This window comes from Bos indicus x Bos taurus, chromosome 7 (genome assembly GCF_003369695.1).
Source record: "Bos indicus x Bos taurus breed Angus x Brahman F1 hybrid chromosome 7, Bos_hybrid_MaternalHap_v2.0, whole genome shotgun sequence".
In the NCBI taxonomy this organism is placed as follows: Eukaryota; Metazoa; Chordata; class Mammalia; order Artiodactyla; family Bovidae; genus Bos; species Bos indicus x Bos taurus.
The window spans coordinates 89,754,792-89,772,187 of NC_040082.1; the positions used below are offsets into that span (position 1 = coordinate 89,754,792).

At 44.5% G+C, this 17,396-nt stretch overlaps 1 protein-coding gene across 3 annotated transcripts; it reads left to right on the forward strand.

Annotated features, from left to right (window-relative positions):
- The first annotated feature begins 1,291 nt into the window (after positions 1-1,291).
- On the forward strand, positions 1,292-13,379 carry ZNF554 (zinc finger protein 554). Of its 3 annotated transcripts, none has more exons than XM_027547155.1 (6): positions 1,292-1,598; positions 1,928-2,045; positions 8,758-8,835; positions 9,290-9,416; positions 9,877-10,065; positions 11,875-13,379. In XM_027547155.1, exons 1-6 carry the CDS (start codon positions 1,387-1,389, stop codon positions 13,056-13,058), a joined length of 1,908 nt encoding a protein of 635 aa, XP_027402956.1. In that variant the 5' UTR covers positions 1,292-1,386; the 3' UTR covers positions 13,059-13,379. The 3 variants fall into 3 exon arrangements, with proteins under 3 accessions (XP_027402956.1, XP_027402955.1, XP_027402957.1); XM_027547154.1 differs by having other exon boundaries at positions 1,295-1,598; positions 9,874-10,065; XM_027547156.1 differs by lacking the exon at positions 1,928-2,045 and having other exon boundaries at positions 1,519-1,598; positions 9,874-10,065.
- The last annotated feature ends 4,017 nt before the right edge of the window (positions 13,380-17,396 follow it).

The following is a 17,396-nucleotide window of genomic DNA, read 5'->3' on the forward strand; positions in this document are numbered from 1 at the left end:
AATCACCACCACCACAACATAAATCAATATATTAATATTACTAATAAACTATCATTAAAACAATAAGTTTACTATATAGTGGCCTATAGATTTGCTAGTGTGTTAATAAATAATAGCTAATAATGTTATTACTGTTTTATTGGCAAATCTATGTCTCAGGCATCAGATCAGATCAGATCAGTTGCTCAGTCGTGTCCGACTCTTTGCGACCCCATGAATTGCAGCACGCCAGGCCTCCCTGTCCATCACCAACTCCTGGAGTTCACCCAGACTCACGTCCATCGAGTCAGTGATGCCATCCAGCCATCTCATCCTCTGCCATCCCCTTCTCCTCCTGCCCCCAATCCCTCCCAGCATCAGAGTCTTTTCCAATGAGTCAACTCTTCACATGAGGTGGCCAAAGTACTGGAGTTTCAGCTTTAGCATCATTCCTTCCAAAGAAATCCCAGAGCTGATCTCCTTCAGAATGGACTGGTTGGATCTCCTTGCAGTCCAAGGGACTCTGAAGAGTCTTCTCCAACATCACAGTTCAAAAGCATCAATTCTTCGGCGCTCAGCCTTCTTCACAGTCCAACTCTCACATCTATACATGACCACAGGAAAAACCATAGCCTTGACTAGACGAACCTTTGTTGGCAAAGTAATGTCTCTGCTTTTGAACATGCTATCTAGGTTGGTCATAATTTTCCTTCCAAGGAGTAAGCGTCTTTTAATTTCATGGCTGCAGTCACCAACTGTAGTGATTTGGGAGCCCAGAAAAATTAAGTCTGACACTGTTTCCAGTGTTTCCCCATCTATTTCCCATGAAGTGGTGGGACCGGATGCCATGATCTTCGTTTTCTGAATGTTGAGCTTTAAGCCAACTTTTTGACTCTCCACTTTCACTTTCATCAAGAGGCTTTTGAGTTCCTCTTCACTTTCTGCCATAAGGGTGGTGTCATCTGCATATCTGAGGTTATTGATATTTCTCCCGGCAATCTTGATTCCAGTTTGTGTTTCTTCCAGTCCAGCGTTTCTCATGATGTACTCTGCATATAAGTTAACCAAACAGGGTGACAATATACAGCCTTGACAGACTCCTTTTCCTATTTGGAACCAGTCTGTTGTTCCATGTCCAGTTCTAACTGTTGCTTCCTGACCTGCATACAAATTTCTCAAGAGGCAGATCAGGTGGTCATAGTGCTGAATATACTGAATTTTCGCCCTTATTTTTTTTTAGGCCATGCCCGCGGCATGTGGGCCCCAGTCCCCCGACCAGGAGTTGAACCTGTGCCCCCTGCAGTGGCAGCGGGGAGTCCACTACACCACCATTCGATTTTCTCCTTTAGTGAAGAAATTTGTGCATGCGCCTGAGTTGCTCCAAGAGCAGGCGTGTGCGACTGGAATATGAGGACGTCCTCTGAGGCAGGAGGTATCTCAATCCTGAAGAGACACCGCCCGCCCATAGATGGCGCTGTGACTCAACTCGGCTGCCTCCAGGGGACAGAGACGCAGGATCGCGCCCGGAGCCTTCTGGGACTTGTAGTTCATGGCCTCGTGGTGCGCAAGCGCACTGCCGAATCCATCGTGAGCGCGCGTCCCCGGGCGACAACGGCGGTGTGAGTTAACTGGGGTCGCCGATGGGGGGCGCGGGCAGGCCGGGTGCTGACGGGTCCCCGGGTCACGCTGCACTGAGCGCCTCCTCCGCGGCGGGACTCGGGTAGACTAGGCTTGCGCTGTGGGTTATCTTCGCCCACACCTGGGACCGCAGCACCCATGCATCTTTCATCCGGGCCGCGCAGACAGGATGTGGCCCCCGAGCCTGGCCCCCGCGCCTGTGCGGGTAGTTAGGCTATCAGGGGTCGGGATGGGGTCTGGGGAGGGGTCCCTAGCGGGAGGGATGGCCTGGACTGTTACCCTTGGGTTTGCTCCACCTGTCACACTGCAGGCGCAAAGAAGAGTCAGAGAAGTCGGGCAGCTTGCACCTGCCCTGTGAAACAGTCCAGCACCTACTCTGTGAAAATACCCCTGCACGACAGGTCCGTGGGGGCAAACTGTGCTGTGAGGTAAATGGAGCTCTCAGAGGCCTAATGTTACAGTACAAGGATATGGAGTAAACCGAACGTGCAGACTCCTGCATGTAGACTCATTGGGCGCTTGGGCAAACCCAGGGAGGAGGTCTGACCTTGGGTGGTTCTGTCCCCTTGGACGGGTGATACTGGGCAGTGTCTGAGGCCGTCTGTGATTGTCAGGACCTGGGGGCTCCTGGCATGGAGGGGATGAAACCAGGGATGCTGCTCCACACCCCACAATGCCCAGGACGCCCCTCAGAGAACGATCCAGCCCCAGTGTAGGTGTCAAGGAGGAAAGACCCTGGCTTAGCCTTAGCATTGTGATTCCAGTGAGACGCTATCAAGGGTCTACTCCACTGGTACCCAGACACCCCTGCTCAGGAATGAGGCCGCAGCAGAACATTCTGCCAATGCCTCCTGTTCCCTAGGGTGGATTGCATTTTTCCCTGCCAGGAAGCCCTCATCAGCCCTTTCTTGTGGAGAAAGGACAGAGTTTCAGTGGTTTGAACCCTGAAAGGGAAGACCCTGAGGCAGGTGCCAGAGGCCTAGGTAAATGAGGGCCAAACGGGGTCACTGACATCAACCACAAGGGAGGGGGAATCCCTTGAACCACGGAAGGGTGGGAGTGGATTGGTTGAAAGAGCTTGAAAGGGATAGGGGGTCCTGAACTCATTACCATCAGATGCAATTTAAAGTCCCAAGAGCAGATAGATCAAGATGTCACAGGGCTCTGGTCCCCCTGAAGCCTCCAGGGGACGGTCCTTTCTGCCTCTTCCAGCCTCCTGTGGTGGCCGTCAGTCCTTGGTGTCTCTTAGCTTGTGGCTGCATCACTCCAGTCTCTGCCTCTTTTGTCCCATGGCCTTCTCCCTGTGTGTTTCTCTTTAAAAAATTTTTTTTAAATTTTTCTGGCTGTACTAGGTCTTAATTGAAGCATTCAATATCTTTAATTGCACATGTGGGATCTAGTTCCCTGACTTGGGATCAAACCCAGGCCCCCTGCATTGGAAGTGTGGAGTCTTAGACACTGGATCACCAGGGAAGTCACATGTCTATTTTTTCCCCATTAAAAATTTTTATTTATTTATTTTTGTCTGAGCTGGGTCTTCATTGCTATGTATGGGCTTTCTCTAGTTGTGGTGAGTGGTGGTATGCAGGCTTCTTATTGTGGTGACTTCTCTTGTGAAGCATGGGCTCTAGGGTGAGTGGGCTTCAGCAGTTGTGGCACACAGGCGCAGTTGCTCTGAGGCATGTGGGATCCTCCTGGACTGGGGATGGAACCTATGTTCCCTGCATTGGCAGGCAGACTTCCAACCACTGGACCACCAGGGAAGTTTCAGCATTTAAACTCTCAGTTGTGGCATGTGGGATCTAGTTCCCTGACCAGGGATTGAACCTGGACCCCTGCATTGGGAGCACAGAGTCTTAATCACCAGACCACTGGGAAGTCTGTGTGTCTTTTTTAAAGACACCAGTCATATTGCATTAGGACACTCTCTACCCCAGTATGACCTCAGTTCAGTGCAGTTCAGTTGTTCAGTCATGTCCAACTCTTTGTGACCCCATGGACTGCAGCATGCCAGGCCTCCCTGTCCATCACCAGCTCCTGGAGCTGACTCAAACTCATGTTCATTGAGTCAGTGATGCCATCCAACCAGCTCATCCTCTGTTGTCCCATTCTCCTTTCACCTTCAATCATTCCCAGCATCAAGGTCTTTTCAAATGAGTCAGTTCTTTGCATCAGGTGGCCAAAGGATTGGAGTTTCAGCTTCAGCATCAGTCCTTCCAATGAGTATTCAGGACTGATTTCCTTTAGGATGGACTGATTGGTTCTCCTTCCTGTCCAAGGGATTCTCAAGAGTCTTCTCCAGCACCACAGTTCAAAAGCATCAATTCTTTGGCACTCAGCTTTCTTTATAGTCCAACTCTCACATCCATACATGACTACTGGAAAAACCAAAGCTTTGACTAGATGGACCTTTGTTGGCAAAATAATGTCTCTGCTTTTTAATATGCTGTCTAAATTGATCATAACTTTTCTTCCAAGAAACAAGCATCTTTTAATTTCATGGCTGTAGTCACCATCTACAGTGATTTTTGCTAAGTCACTTCAGTCGTGTCCGACTCTGTGCGACCCCATAGATGGCAGCCCACCAGGCTCCCCCGTCCCTGGGATTATCCAGGCAAGGACACTGGAGTAGGCTGCCATTTCCTTCTCCAATGCATGAAAGTGAAAAGTGAAAGGGAAGTCACTCAGTCGTGTCTGACTCTTCGTGACCCCTGGACTGCAGCCTACCAGGCTCCTCCGTCCGTGGGATTTTCCAGGCAAGAGTACTGGAGTGGGGTGCCATCGCCTTCTCCACAGTGATTTTGGAGCCCCCCAAAATAAAGTCTGTCACTGTTTCCATTGTTTACCCATCTATTTGCCATGAAGTGATAGGATCTGATGCCATGATCTTAGTTTTCTGAATGTTGAGCTTTAAGCAACTTTTTCACTCTCCTCTTTCACTTTCGTCAAGAGGCTCTTATTTCTTCTTCGCTCTCAGCCATAAGGGTGGTGTCATCTGCATATCTGAAGTTATTGAAATGTCTCCAAGCAATCTTGATTCCAGTTTGTGCTTCATCCAGCCCAGCATTTCTCGTGATGTACTCTGCATAAAAGTTAAATATGTAGGGTGACAATATACAGCCTTGATATACTCCTTTCTGAATTTGGAACCAGTCTGTTGTTTTATGTCCAGTTCTAACTGTTGCTTCTTGACCTGCATACAGATTTCTCAGGAGTCAGGTCAGGTGGTCTTGTTTTCCCATCTCTTTCAGAATTTTCCACAGTTTGTTGTGATCCACACAGTCAAAGGCTTTGGCATAGTTAATGAAGCAGAAGTAGATGTTTTTCTGGAACTTACTTTTTTGATGATCCAGCGGATGTTGGAAATTTGATCTCTGGTTCCTCTGCCTTTTCTAAGTCCAACTTGAACATCTGGAAGTTCATGGTTCATGTACTGTTGAAGCCTGGCTTGGAGAATTTTGAGCATTACTTTGCTAGCGTGTGCTGCTGCTAAGTCGCTTCAGTTGTGTCCGACTCTGTGCGACCCCATAGATGGCAGCCCACCAGGCTCCCCCATCCCTGGGATTCTCCAGACAAGAATATTGGAGTGGGTTGCCATTTTCTTCCCCAATGCATGAAAGTGAAAAGTGAAAGTGAAGTCGCTCGGTCGTGTCCGACTCTTAGTGACCCCATGGACTGCAGCCTACCAGGCTCCTCCATCCATGGGATTTTCCAGGCAAGAGTACTGGAATGGGGTGTCATTGCTAGCATGTGAGATCAGTGCAATTTTGCGGTAGTTTGAGCATTCTCTGGGATTGGAATGAAAACTGATCTTTTCCAGTCCTGTGACCACTGTTGAGTTTTCCAAATTTGCTGGCATATTGAGTGCAGCACTTTCACAGCATCATCTTTTAGAATTTGAAATAGCTCAACTGGGATTCCATCACCTCCACTAGCTTTGTTCATAGTGACGCTTCCTAAGGCCCACTTGACTTTGCATTCTAGGATGTCTGGCTTTAGGTGGGTGATCACACCACTGGTTATCTGGGTCATGAAGATCTTTTTTGTATAGTTTTTCTGTGTATTGTTGCCACCTCTTTTTAGTATCTTCTGCTTCTGTTAGGTCCATACCATGTCTGTCCTTTATTGTGCCCATCTTTGTATGAAATGTTCCCTTGGTATCTCTGATTTTCTTGGAGAGATCTATAGTCTTTGCTATTCTCTTGTTTTCCTCTATTTCTTTGCACTGATCACTGAGGAAGGCTTTCTTATCTCTCCTTGCTATTCTTTGGAACTCTGCATTCAAATGGGTATATCTTTCCTTTTCTCCTTTGCCTTTTACTTCCCTTTTTTCAACAGCTACTTGTAAGGCCTTCTCAGACAGCCATTTTGCCTTTTTGCATTTCTTTTTCTTGGGGATGGTCTTGATCCTTGCCTCCTGTACAATGTCACGAACCTCCGTCCATAGTTCTTCAGGCACTCTATCTATCAGATCGAATCCCTTGAATCTATTTGTCACTTCCACTGTAAAATCGTAAGGGATTTGATTTAGGTCATACCTGAATGGTCTAGTGGTTTTCTCTACTTTCTTCAATTTAAGTCTGAATTTGGCAATAAGGAGTTCATGATCAGAGCCACAGTCAGCCTGCAGTCTTGTTTTTGCTGACTGTATAGAGCTTCTCCATCTTTGGCTGCAAAGAATATAATCAATCTGATTTCGGTATATGACCTCATCTTAACTAATCACCTCTGCAAAGATCCTATCTATAGATAAGGTCGCATTCACAGCTACTGGGGGTCAAGACTTAGAGGACATGATTCAGCCCACGCCAGTCTTATCATGAGCAGGTGTTTCCCCAGGTTAAGTATTGTGTGTCCCAGGGGGCACCCATCAGCAGATGTTTCCCCAGGGTAAAGTATCATGTGTCCCATCACCTGACACAACCATGAGGCGTGGCTCAGCATGGCATCCTGCACCCATAGCTCCCACCCCCCAAGTGGAGGGGGTCAGAGCCAGCTCTCAGGAAAAGAATTTGCATCACATCCCCTCTGGTCCCTAATGGATCTTGTGAAAGCTGCCACAATTTTTAGATTTTTAAACTTTTCTATTTTTAAAACTTGTACTGATTTACTTACTTATTTGGGCTGCGGTGAGTCTTCATTGCTGTATGCGGGCTGTCTCTAGTTGTGGCGCACAGGCTTTTCATTGCGGTGGCTTCTCTTGTTGTGGCGCGTGGGCTGTGGAGCACGGGCCTCAGTAGTTGTGGTAGTTGTTTTTCACAGTGGCTACACCATTTTCTATTCCCACTAGCAATGTGTGAGAGTCTCCCATCCTTGGCGATACTCATTACTATCTTTTTAAATTTATTTTTTAATTGGAGTATGTGTATGCATGCTAAGTCACTTCAGTCCTGTCTGACTTTTTGTGACCCTATGGATCATAGCTCGCCAGGCTCCTCTGCCCCTGGGATTCTCCAGGCAAGAAGAAATGGGTTACCATGCCTTCCTCCAGGGGATTTTTCCGACCCAGGTATGGAAACCATGTCTCTTACATCTCTTGCAGGAAGGAAGGACCCTCACTTGGAGCCTTTGTGGGGGATGGGTCCTGCCATACCTAAATCTCAGACTTCTCACCTCCCTGGAAGAAAATAAATTTGTGCTGTTTTAAGCATCCCAATTGTGTAGTCATTTGTCATGGCACCCTGGGACGCTAGTACAGAGTGTTTCACAGTAGAACTTGTGTGCCTCTAAGACCTGGTATCTTCTGGTATCTTCATCCAGAAAATGGAGCCACTGAGACTTCCCTGGTGGTCCAGTGGTTAGGATTCTGAGTTTTCACTGCAGGGGGCAGGGTTTTGATCCCTGGTCAGGGAACTCGGATCCCACACACTGTGTGCCACACAGCATGGCCAAGAAAACAAATAAAACCCACAGAAAATGGAGCCATTAAGACCCCTGGCTTGTCCTGGTGAAACTGATTGGTGTCATTTCAGGGGGGCTCTGTAGAATTCCGGTACCACTGAAAGATAACGTTTCAGTGCAGAGAAGAACTCAGCAAGAGCAAAGTGATAGATAAGTGATTTATTAGAATAGGTTGCTTATGAGGCTTACAAGTAGGCACATGAGAAATGCTGTGAGAACTTAGTGGGCTTCAGTTTTAAAATGGGGAGGGGAAGAAGACTTTGTCTTTCTTGAGTAGACATCATGCTTCCATCATCAGCATCTATTCCTCCAGGTTGAGCAGGGGAGTTTTCTTGTCCCTGTGTGGTCAAGCTAGGTCCACAAATGATTGTTTTTCCATGTGTGCAGAGAGCATGTTGTAGGGATCATTAATTTACTGAGCTCACTGGGCAGAATGTGGGGCTCATGCCACCATTGTTTTATCGTTTGGGGGTATGTCTCATGCTTCTGGTTACATGGTTTTGTTGTCAAGAAGGCCTACTTGGTTTAGTAGCTAAACTGAAAAGTTGTTGCTGAACCATGTAAAGACACCGGGATCCCTGGCCTCCAGAGGAGAAGAATTCAATCCAGGGCCAGAGGCGAGGCTTGATTGTTCAGAGCTTTTGTGTAATACAGTTTTATTAAAGTATAAAGAAGATAGAGAAAGCTTCTGACATAGACATCAGAAGGGGGTAGAAAGAGTACCCGCTTGCTAGTGTTAGCAATGGAGTTATATACTCTCCAATGAATCCAAAGAATGTCTGGCGGTTGTAAATACCTCACCAGACCTACTCCCATAATTTACATTTTAAGATAACAGAATTAGCCAGAAGGTTTAATCCAGAGACTGTCCTCAGGCAGGATACATAATCCTAAGGAATGTAGAGGAAAAAAAGTTTGTCCTTTCTTCCTCCTTGAGAATTCCAGACCCCTCCTTGGGGACTCCTAGACTTCTTATCAACCTGCCTAGGAAATGACTCTCTCAAAACAAACCTGCTTTCTTGAGTAATCACTAACCTACAGGGGTCTTCCATGTTTTTGTACTTCCAATCCCCTAGTGGGATTAATATTTGATCACCTACTTTGTCCCTTCATTCTGTTCACATCACTGGCTTCCATGACTCTCCTCTGTGTTGTATGTGTGACCTCAAGTGGTGGAGAGGACTCTGGGGTCTGGGACAGGCCAGATCCAGTCTTCACTCTGCATTTTTCCTCTCCCAGCCCTGCCTGCCCAGGAACCTGCTTTTGCCCAGGAGGGAGGACAGAATGGCTGCTGAGTGCCTGCTCCCCTGGCCCCAGGTGAGTGGGACTTCCTCTCCCCTGAAAGGCACCCAGCGTGTCCAGAGGGACACACCTGTCAGACATGGAGTGCCCTTGCCTTTTGGGAAAGGAGGAGAATTTGTCATGAGTGTCTGGGTGTAGGCATTCAGGTGGCTCTTATGTATGAGGAGGAGGTCCCTTATCCCTTCAGGAGGACTGTGCCTCCTTCCTGGGCTCCAAGCATCTCTGAAGACCCCGAAGTTTCTCCCATAGAGCAGGGAGGGGTGCCCCAAGGCGCCATCCTCTTTAAAATGCACACATATGTATTTTTTTAAATTGTGGTGAAATAGGGCAGGGAAGCCTGGCATGCTGCAGTCCATGGAATGGCAAAGAGTCGGACATGACTGAGCAACTAACACCTTCACTTTACTTTCTCTGGACATTGGTTGGTCGTGGTGGGGCGTTCTTGAGCTGATCCATCGTGATATTTTAGGAGGTGGTGACCTTCAAGGATGTGGCCGTGGACTTCTCCATGGAGGAGTGGGAGCTGCTGGACCCTGGTCAGAGGAAGCTCTACAGAGATGTGATGCTAGAGACCTGTGGGAACCTGGCCTCTGTGGGTAAGACCAGCTGGTCCTTCTGTGTCTGTCAAGTCATGTTTGTTTAGCATCTACTGCACGTCAAGAACTATGCTAGGAAGTAGGGATTTACTGGTAAATGAGACATGCATGGTTCCTGCCCTTGTGATGTCTCCTGTAGGGCAAATGGTCTGATTCTTTCAGTATATGTCAGCCCGTGCCACTGTAGAAATGCATCTTAGTTGAGGTGTTGATAACATCTCTTGTTTCACTAGTGCCACCTGGAAAGCCCTTAAAAATTTTATGGACATTTTAATAGGTATAAAGTGGTATCCACTGTGGTTTTGATTTGTTTTCCTAATGACTAGTGATACTGAGTATCTCTTCATGTGTTTACTGGGCCATTTGTATCTCTGAAGAAGTGTATGATCATTTTTTAAATTAGGAAAATACAATCTTTAGCTTGGTCTTTGTGTTACCTCTCCCATGTCTCTTTCAGAAGCCTTGAGGAACCAGAGAACCAATTCAGGCTTTGAGGATGGCACCATATGCCTAGCATCAGCCTCTCAAGTTACCACTTTTTCTCTGTGGACGGCATATTCACTCTTTCAACCAGTGGTATCTTTCCACCTGGAGCAAGGAGAAGCCATGTGGATGGCAGGGAAAGGAACTCTGCGAGCTTCATATTCAGGTGCGAAGCAGGCAGATATGGCCCACTGGGATGGGGACAGTGTCTGGGGGCTCCTGGTCATAGGTCCCTCCACAGAGACCCTAATTGTCTAAGGAGAAGGCTGAGGTGCTTGGCTGTTTCTTCCCATTGTGCCTTTAGTTTATCCCCCAGCAACCTTCTGCCATGAACCAGCTTCCACTAACCCTCTAGGTACAGAGAAAAACATCCCTTTTCCTTCTGGAAGCAATTCTACCTGTGTTTCCTGTTTCATCTCTTCCCTCTCTGCTTTATTGATAATTTTTTCCCTCTTCCATTCTTTTTTTTCTCCTCACTCTTATTTTTTAAAAAAATTATTGGAGTCTAGTTTATGTATAATATTTTGTGTTAGCTTCAGGTGTACAGCAAAGTATTTCAGTTATACATATACATGTATCTATTCTTTTTCAGATTCATTTCCCATATAGGTTATTATAGAATATTGAGTAGTGTTCCCTGTGCTATACAGTAGGTCTTTGTTAGTTATCTATTTTATATGTAGTATTGTATATATGTCAATCCCAATCTCCCAATTTATCCTCCTCCACCCCTTTTCCCCCATAACCATAAGTTTGTTGTTTACATCTGTGACTCTATTTCTGATTTGTAAATAATTTCATTTCTACCACTTTTTTTTAGATTTCACATAAGAGCAATATCATATTTTTGTCCTTCTCTGACTTACTTCACTCAGTATGACAATCTTCAGGTTCATCTACATGGCTACAAATGGCATTATTTCATCCATTTTTATGGCTGAGTGATATTCCAGTGTATATATGTACAGCATCTTTATCTATTCATCTGTCAATGAACAATTTAGGTTGTTTGTATGTCTTGGCTATTGTGAATAGTGCTGCTGTGAATATTGGGGTGCATGTATCTTTTCAAACTATGGTTTTCTCCAGGTGTATGCCCAGGAGTGGGATTGCTGGGTCATATGGTAGCTCTATTTTCAGTTGTTTAAGGAACCTCCTTACTGTTCTCCATAGTGAAGTGAAGTGAAGTCGCTCAGTTGTGTCTGACTCTTTGCGACCCCATGGACTGTAGCTTACAAGGCTCCTCTGTCCATGGAATTTTCCAGGCAAGAGTACTGGAGTGGGTTGCCATTTCCTTCTCCAGGGGATCTTCCCGACCCAGGGATCGAACCTGGGTCTCCCGCATTGCAGGCAGACACTTTACTGTCTGAGCCACCAGGGAAGCCCTGTTTTCCATAGTAGATGCACCAGTTTACATTCCCACCAACAGTGTAGGAGGGTTCCCATTTCTTCACACCCTCTCCAGCATTTATTATCTGTAGATTTTTGATGGTGGCCATTCTGACTGAGCTTGTATCTCATCATAGTTTTGATTTGCATTTCTCTAATAATTAGTGATGTTGAGCATAATTTTTTTTGGGGGGGTATGTGCTGCACAACTTGCAAGATCTTAGTTCCCTGACTAGAGACTGTACCCAGGCCTTTGGCAGTGAGAGCATTAAGTCCCAACCATTGTACTGCCAGAGAATTCACAATGTTGAGCATCTTTTCATGTGCTTTTCGCCATATGTCTGTCTTATTTCCTCTGCAATCTTATTCTCTCCCCTTTCTTTCCACATTTACTTTTTGCTCCACCAGTATTCTGATCCATCTTTCCTTCACCTTGCCTTCCTCCATGTTAAAAGCTGATGTTTGAACATGAATCCACAGGTCCTTTGTATATGTTGGAAATGCTTTTTTTGTTGTTGTTGAAAATAATTTTGTCCTGCTTTTCTTTCTTCCCCCTGCCCCCCACCCAACCTTCAATTTATTTCAGATTGGGAGACTAAACTGAGAAGCCAACAGTCAGTTTACAAGAAGGTGGTTTTGGAGGAAGAACCACTTGGGGGTATGAATATTACAAAGCTCCCCAGAGAGGACTGGGGTTATACTGAATCTGAGGGGAACTGTGAAGACTTCCAGGGGCTTTTGAGGCAAATGGGGTACCCCCAGATAGAAGCATTTTCTCAAGAGAAGCCTATTGACTGGTATGAATTTGGGGAAAACTGTAACCTGAGTTCAGAACTTGTTTTATCACAAGATTCTATAGGAAGACATTTTTATGACTATGACTTAGCTATTGCAAGTTTGGTATCTGATCCATTCTTAAACCATCATCAGATGGGATATCCAGACCAGAGACCTTGTGAAAGTATTAAATGTGGAAAAGATCTCAGCCAAAACATTCACCTTATTCCACATGAAAGAACTCAAATGGGAGAGAGAATTTCTGCATATGCAGAAAGTGGGAAATCATTTAATCATGGTATGGCAATTACCATACAAAACAGAATCAATACAGTGGAGAAACCCTATGAATGTCACCAGTGTGGGAAAGTATTTAACCGGAGGCATTCCCTGAGTGAGCATCAGAGAATCCACACAGGAGAGAGACCATTTGAGTGTCAGGAATGTGGGAGAGCCTTTACACACAGCTCAACCCTCACTCGGCATTTGAGAACTCATACTGGAGAAAAGCCTTATGCATGCCATGAATGTGGGAAAGCCTTCAACAGGATTTCATCTCTTACCCAACATCAGAGGATCCACACAGGGGAAAAGCCCTATCAATGTGAAGACTGTGGGAAATCCTTCTGCCAGAGTTCTTACCTGATCCTGCACAAGAGAACACACACAGGCGAGAAGCCCTATGAGTGTAATAAATGTGGAAAAGCCTTCAGTGACCGTTCATCTCTCAACCAACATGAACGGACTCACACTGGCAAGAACCCCTATGAGTGTAATCAGTGTGGAAGGGCCTTCAGCCAGAGGTCTTCCCTGGTTCGGCATGAGAGAACCCACACTGGAGAGAAGCCATATCTCTGTAGTGAATGTGGGAAAGCCTTCAGCCAGAGCTCCTCCCTTATCACACACCAGAAAACTCACAATAGTCAGAAAACCTATAAAATAATTGATTGTGGGAAAGCTTTCTACCAGAGCTGCCACCTTGTTGGATTTTAGAGCTTGCTTGCTGCCTTGTAATGTACTGTTTAGCACTCTACCCTGTGGGTATGTTCAGACTTTGCCCCTCTTAGGTACTGTTTCTGAAGTAGACTTAGTCCTCATTCTTGAATTAAAGCACTGAAGTCCAGATCTGAGAAGGGACCTTATAAGAGGGAGAAATTGCCATTGAACTATGTCCAACAAGTGCCACCCTCTCGGAAAAGATCAGTAAATGGATTGGGAATTTGCTGAGAATTACCATATTGATTTAGTTGTTCAAACAAGGGATATTCTGTTTCAACTTTTTGTTTCAATAATCTGTTTTAATATTTTGCTTGATCATTTTGCCTTTCTTGGTCACTTAGCTAGGTCCTGACTTGTCTCACACACTACTATAGCAATGCAGAGTGTATGTTAAGATAGAAAATGCTACCATAATTGAAAAGGACACGTGTACCTCAATGTTCATTGCAGCACTATTTACAATAACTAAGACATGGAACTCACCTAGATGTCCATCAACAGATGAATGGATAAAGAAGTTGTGCTACATATACACAATGGAATATTACTCAGCCATAAAAAGGAACACATTTGACTCAGTTCTAATAAGGTGGATCAACCTAGGGCCTATTATACAGAGTGAAGTAAGTCAGAAAAACAAATATCATATATTAATACATATATATGCAATCTAGAAAAATGGTACTGATGAACCTATCTTCAGGACAACAATAGAGACACAGACATAGAAACAGACTTTGGACATATGAGTGGAAGGAGAGGGTGGGACGAATTGAGAGAGTAGCATTGAAACATATACATTACCATATGTAAAATTAGATAGTCAGCGGGAATTTACTATATGATGTAGGGAGCTCAAATCCAGTGCTCTATGACAACCTAGAGGGGTGGGATGGGGTGGGGGGTGGGGGGTGGGAAGAAGGTTCAAGAGGGAGGGGACATATGTACACATATGGGTGATCCATATTGATATGAGGCAGAAGCCAACACAATAATGTAAAGCAATTATCCTCCAATTTAAAATAAATTTAAATAAAAATTAATATTCAAGTAAAAAGAAAATACTTTGGTTGTAAGGTGAAAGGAAAGAATGCAAAGTAGTATGTGTAATTCTATCCAGTGAAGTCAAAATGTTACATACAAGGGAAAAGGGTAGACAGTGACTGGAGAAAAGAATTGAGTTTTATTTGTTAGGGTCGTCTGATTATGTGTGATTTCCTGCCTTTGCCATTTCATTTTGTATTGCTAGCCTCATTTTGACAGTAAGAAAAAAACAAACGACTCCAAGGGTTACTGAGTTTCAGTGATCAGTTGGAGGGGGACTATGGATACCAAGATGTCAAGGATACAATGAAGTAGGTCTTGGGACATGGAGGTGAAGTGACCTTTGCTGGCCTGGGGGGAAACTGTGAGATCTAGTTGCCAGAGTGTGGATATGCATCACCCTCATCATTAACATTTATTGGGTCCTTACTATATTCCCAGCACCACTCGAACTCCTGTATGTGTTCTCTCATTTTATCTTCTCAAAAACAGCATGAGAGTAACTTTTCATATCTTCATATTAAAAAAAGGAGAAACAAAAATAAGGTACCCTACCCAAACTCACCCAACTAGCAAGTAGTGGGATCTGGATTTGAACTTGAGCTGGCTATACTAGGCCAGTGTCATATTTGAAAGAAGGAACACAAGGGAGCTATCTTTTCCCAAATTGTCCCTTAAAAAAAAAAAATCACTGAAATGTCATGTGACTCTTCCCCTTTCCCTGGAACTAGCAAGGGAGGCTATGAAGGAGATCTCCAGTCAACTCTTCTCCCACCTAAGTTGGACCTGATCATGTGAATATTATTGCCTATCCCTGCAAGGAGAGATAAGAAAGCCTTCCTCAGCGATCAATGCAAAGAAATAGAGGAAAACAACAGAATGGGAAAGACTAGAGATGTCTTCAAGAAAATTAGAGATACCAAGGGAACATTTCATGCAAAGATGGGCTCGATAAAGGACAGAAATGGTATGGACCTAACAAAAGCAGAAGACAGTAAGAAGAGGTGACAAGAATACACAGAAGAACTGTACAAAAAGATCTTGATTCCAGCTTGTGCTTCTTCCAGCCCAGCGTTTCTTATGATGTACTCTGCATATAAATTACAAAAGCAGGGTGACAATATACAGCCTTGACATTCTCCTTTTCCTATTTGGAATCAATCTGTTGTTTAATGTCCAGGTCTAACCGTTGCTTCCTGACCTGCATACAGATTTCTCAGGAGGCAGGTCAGGTGGTCTTGTATTCACATCTCTTTCAGAATTTTCCACAGTTTGTTGTGATCCACACAGTCAAAGGCTTTGGCATAGTCAATAAAGCACAAATAGATGTTTTTCTGGAACTCTCTTGCTTTTTTGATGATCCAGCGGATGTTGGCAATTTGATCTCTGGTTCCTCTGCTTTTTCTAAAACCAGCTTGAACATCTGGAAGTTCACAGTTCACATATTACTGAAGCCTGGCTTGGAGAATGAGATGAGTGCAATTGTATGGTAGTTTGAGCATTCTTTGGCATTGCCTTTCTTTGGGATTGGAATGAAAACTGATCTTTTCCAGTCCTGTGGCCACTGCTGTTTTCCAAATTTGCTGGCATGTTGAGTGCAGCACTTTCACAGCATCATCTTTTAGGATTTGAAATAGCTCAACTGGAATTCCATCACTTCCGTAATGCTTCCTAAGACCCACTTGACTTCACATTCCAGGATGTCTGGCTCTAGGTGAGTGATCATACCATCATGATTATCTGGGTTGTGAAGATCTTTTTTATTTTTTTGGACAGTTCTTCTGTGTATTCTTGCCACCTCTTCTTAATATCTTCTGCTTCTATTAGGTCCATACCATGTCTGTCCTTTATTGTGCCCATCTTTGCATGAAATATTCCCTTGGTATCTCTAATTTTCTTGAAGAGATCTATAGTCTTTCCCATTCTATTGTTTTCCTCTATTTCTTTGCACTGATCACTGAGGAAGGCTTTCTTATCTCTCCTTGCTATTTGGAACTCTGCATTCAAATGGGTATGTCTTTCCTTTTCTCCTTTGCTTTTCACTTTTCTTCTTTTCACAGCTATTTGTAAGGCCTCCTCAGACCGCCATTTTGCTTTTTTGCATTTCTTTTTCTTGGGTATGGTCTTGATCCCTGTCTCCTGTACAATGTCACGAACCTCTGTCCATAGTTCATCAGGCACTCTGTCTATCAGATCCAGTCCCTTACATCTATTTGTCACTTCCACTGTATAATCATATAGGATTTGATTTAGGTCATACCTGAATTGTGTAGTGGTTTTCCCTACTTTTTTCAATTTAAGTCTGAATTTGGCAATAAGGAGCTCATAATCTGAGCCACAGTCAGCTCCCGGTCTTGTTTTTGCTGACTGTATAGAGCTTCTCCATCTTTGGCTGCAAAGAATATAATCAATCTGATTTAAATGTTGGTCATCTGGTGATGCCCATGTATAGAGTCTTCTCTTGTGTTGTTGGAAGAGGGTGTTTAATATGACCAGTGCATTCTCTTGGCAAAACTCTATTAACATTTGCCCTGCTTCATTCTGTACTCCAAGGCCAACTTTGCCTGTTACCCTAGGTGTTTCTTGACTTCCTACTTTTGCATTCCAGTCCCCTATAATGACAAGGACATCTTTTTGGGGTGTTAGTTCTAAAAGGTCTTGTAGGTCTTCATAGAACCGTTCAACTTCAGCTTCTTTAGCGTTACTGGTCAGGGCATAGACTTGGATTACCGTGATATTGAACGCTTTGCCTTGGAAATGAACAGAGATCATTCTGCGTTTTTGAGATTGCATCCAAGTACTGCATTTCGGACTCTTTTGTTGACTGTGATGGCTACTCCATTTCTTCTACGGGATTCTTGCTCACAGTAGTAGATATAATGGTCGTCTGAGTTAAATTCACCCATTCCAGTCCATTTTAATTCGCTGATTCCTAAAATGTCAACGTTCACTCTTGCCATCTCTTGTTTTACCACTGTGAATTTGCCTTGATTCATGGATTCCAGGTTCCTATGCATATTGCTGTTTACAACATTGAACCTTGCTTCTATCACCAGTCACATCCACAACTGGGTGTTGTTTTTGCTTTGGCTCCCTCTCTTCATTCTTTCTGGAGTTATTTCTCCACTGCTCTCCAGTAGCATATTGGGCACCTATCAACATGGGGAGTTCATCTTTCAGTATCCTATCTTTTTCCCTGTTCATACTGTTCAGCAAGAATACTGAAGTGGTTTGCCATTCCCTTCTCCAGTGGACCACATTTTGTCAGAACTCTCCACCATGACCCAT

Coding starts and splice junctions, on each gene's coding strand:
- ZNF554 (XM_027547154.1), top strand. CDS start 1,387: ATGAGGACGTCCTCTGAGGCAGGAGGTATCTCAATCCTGAAGAGACAC. Junction 1,599..1,927: donor CCCCGGGCGACAACGGCGGT/GTGAGTTAACTG, acceptor GTCACACTGCAG/GCGCAAAGAAGAGTCAGAGA. Junction 10,066..11,874: donor TCTGCGAGCTTCATATTCAG/GTGCGAAGCAGG, acceptor AATTTATTTCAG/ATTGGGAGACTAAACTGAGA.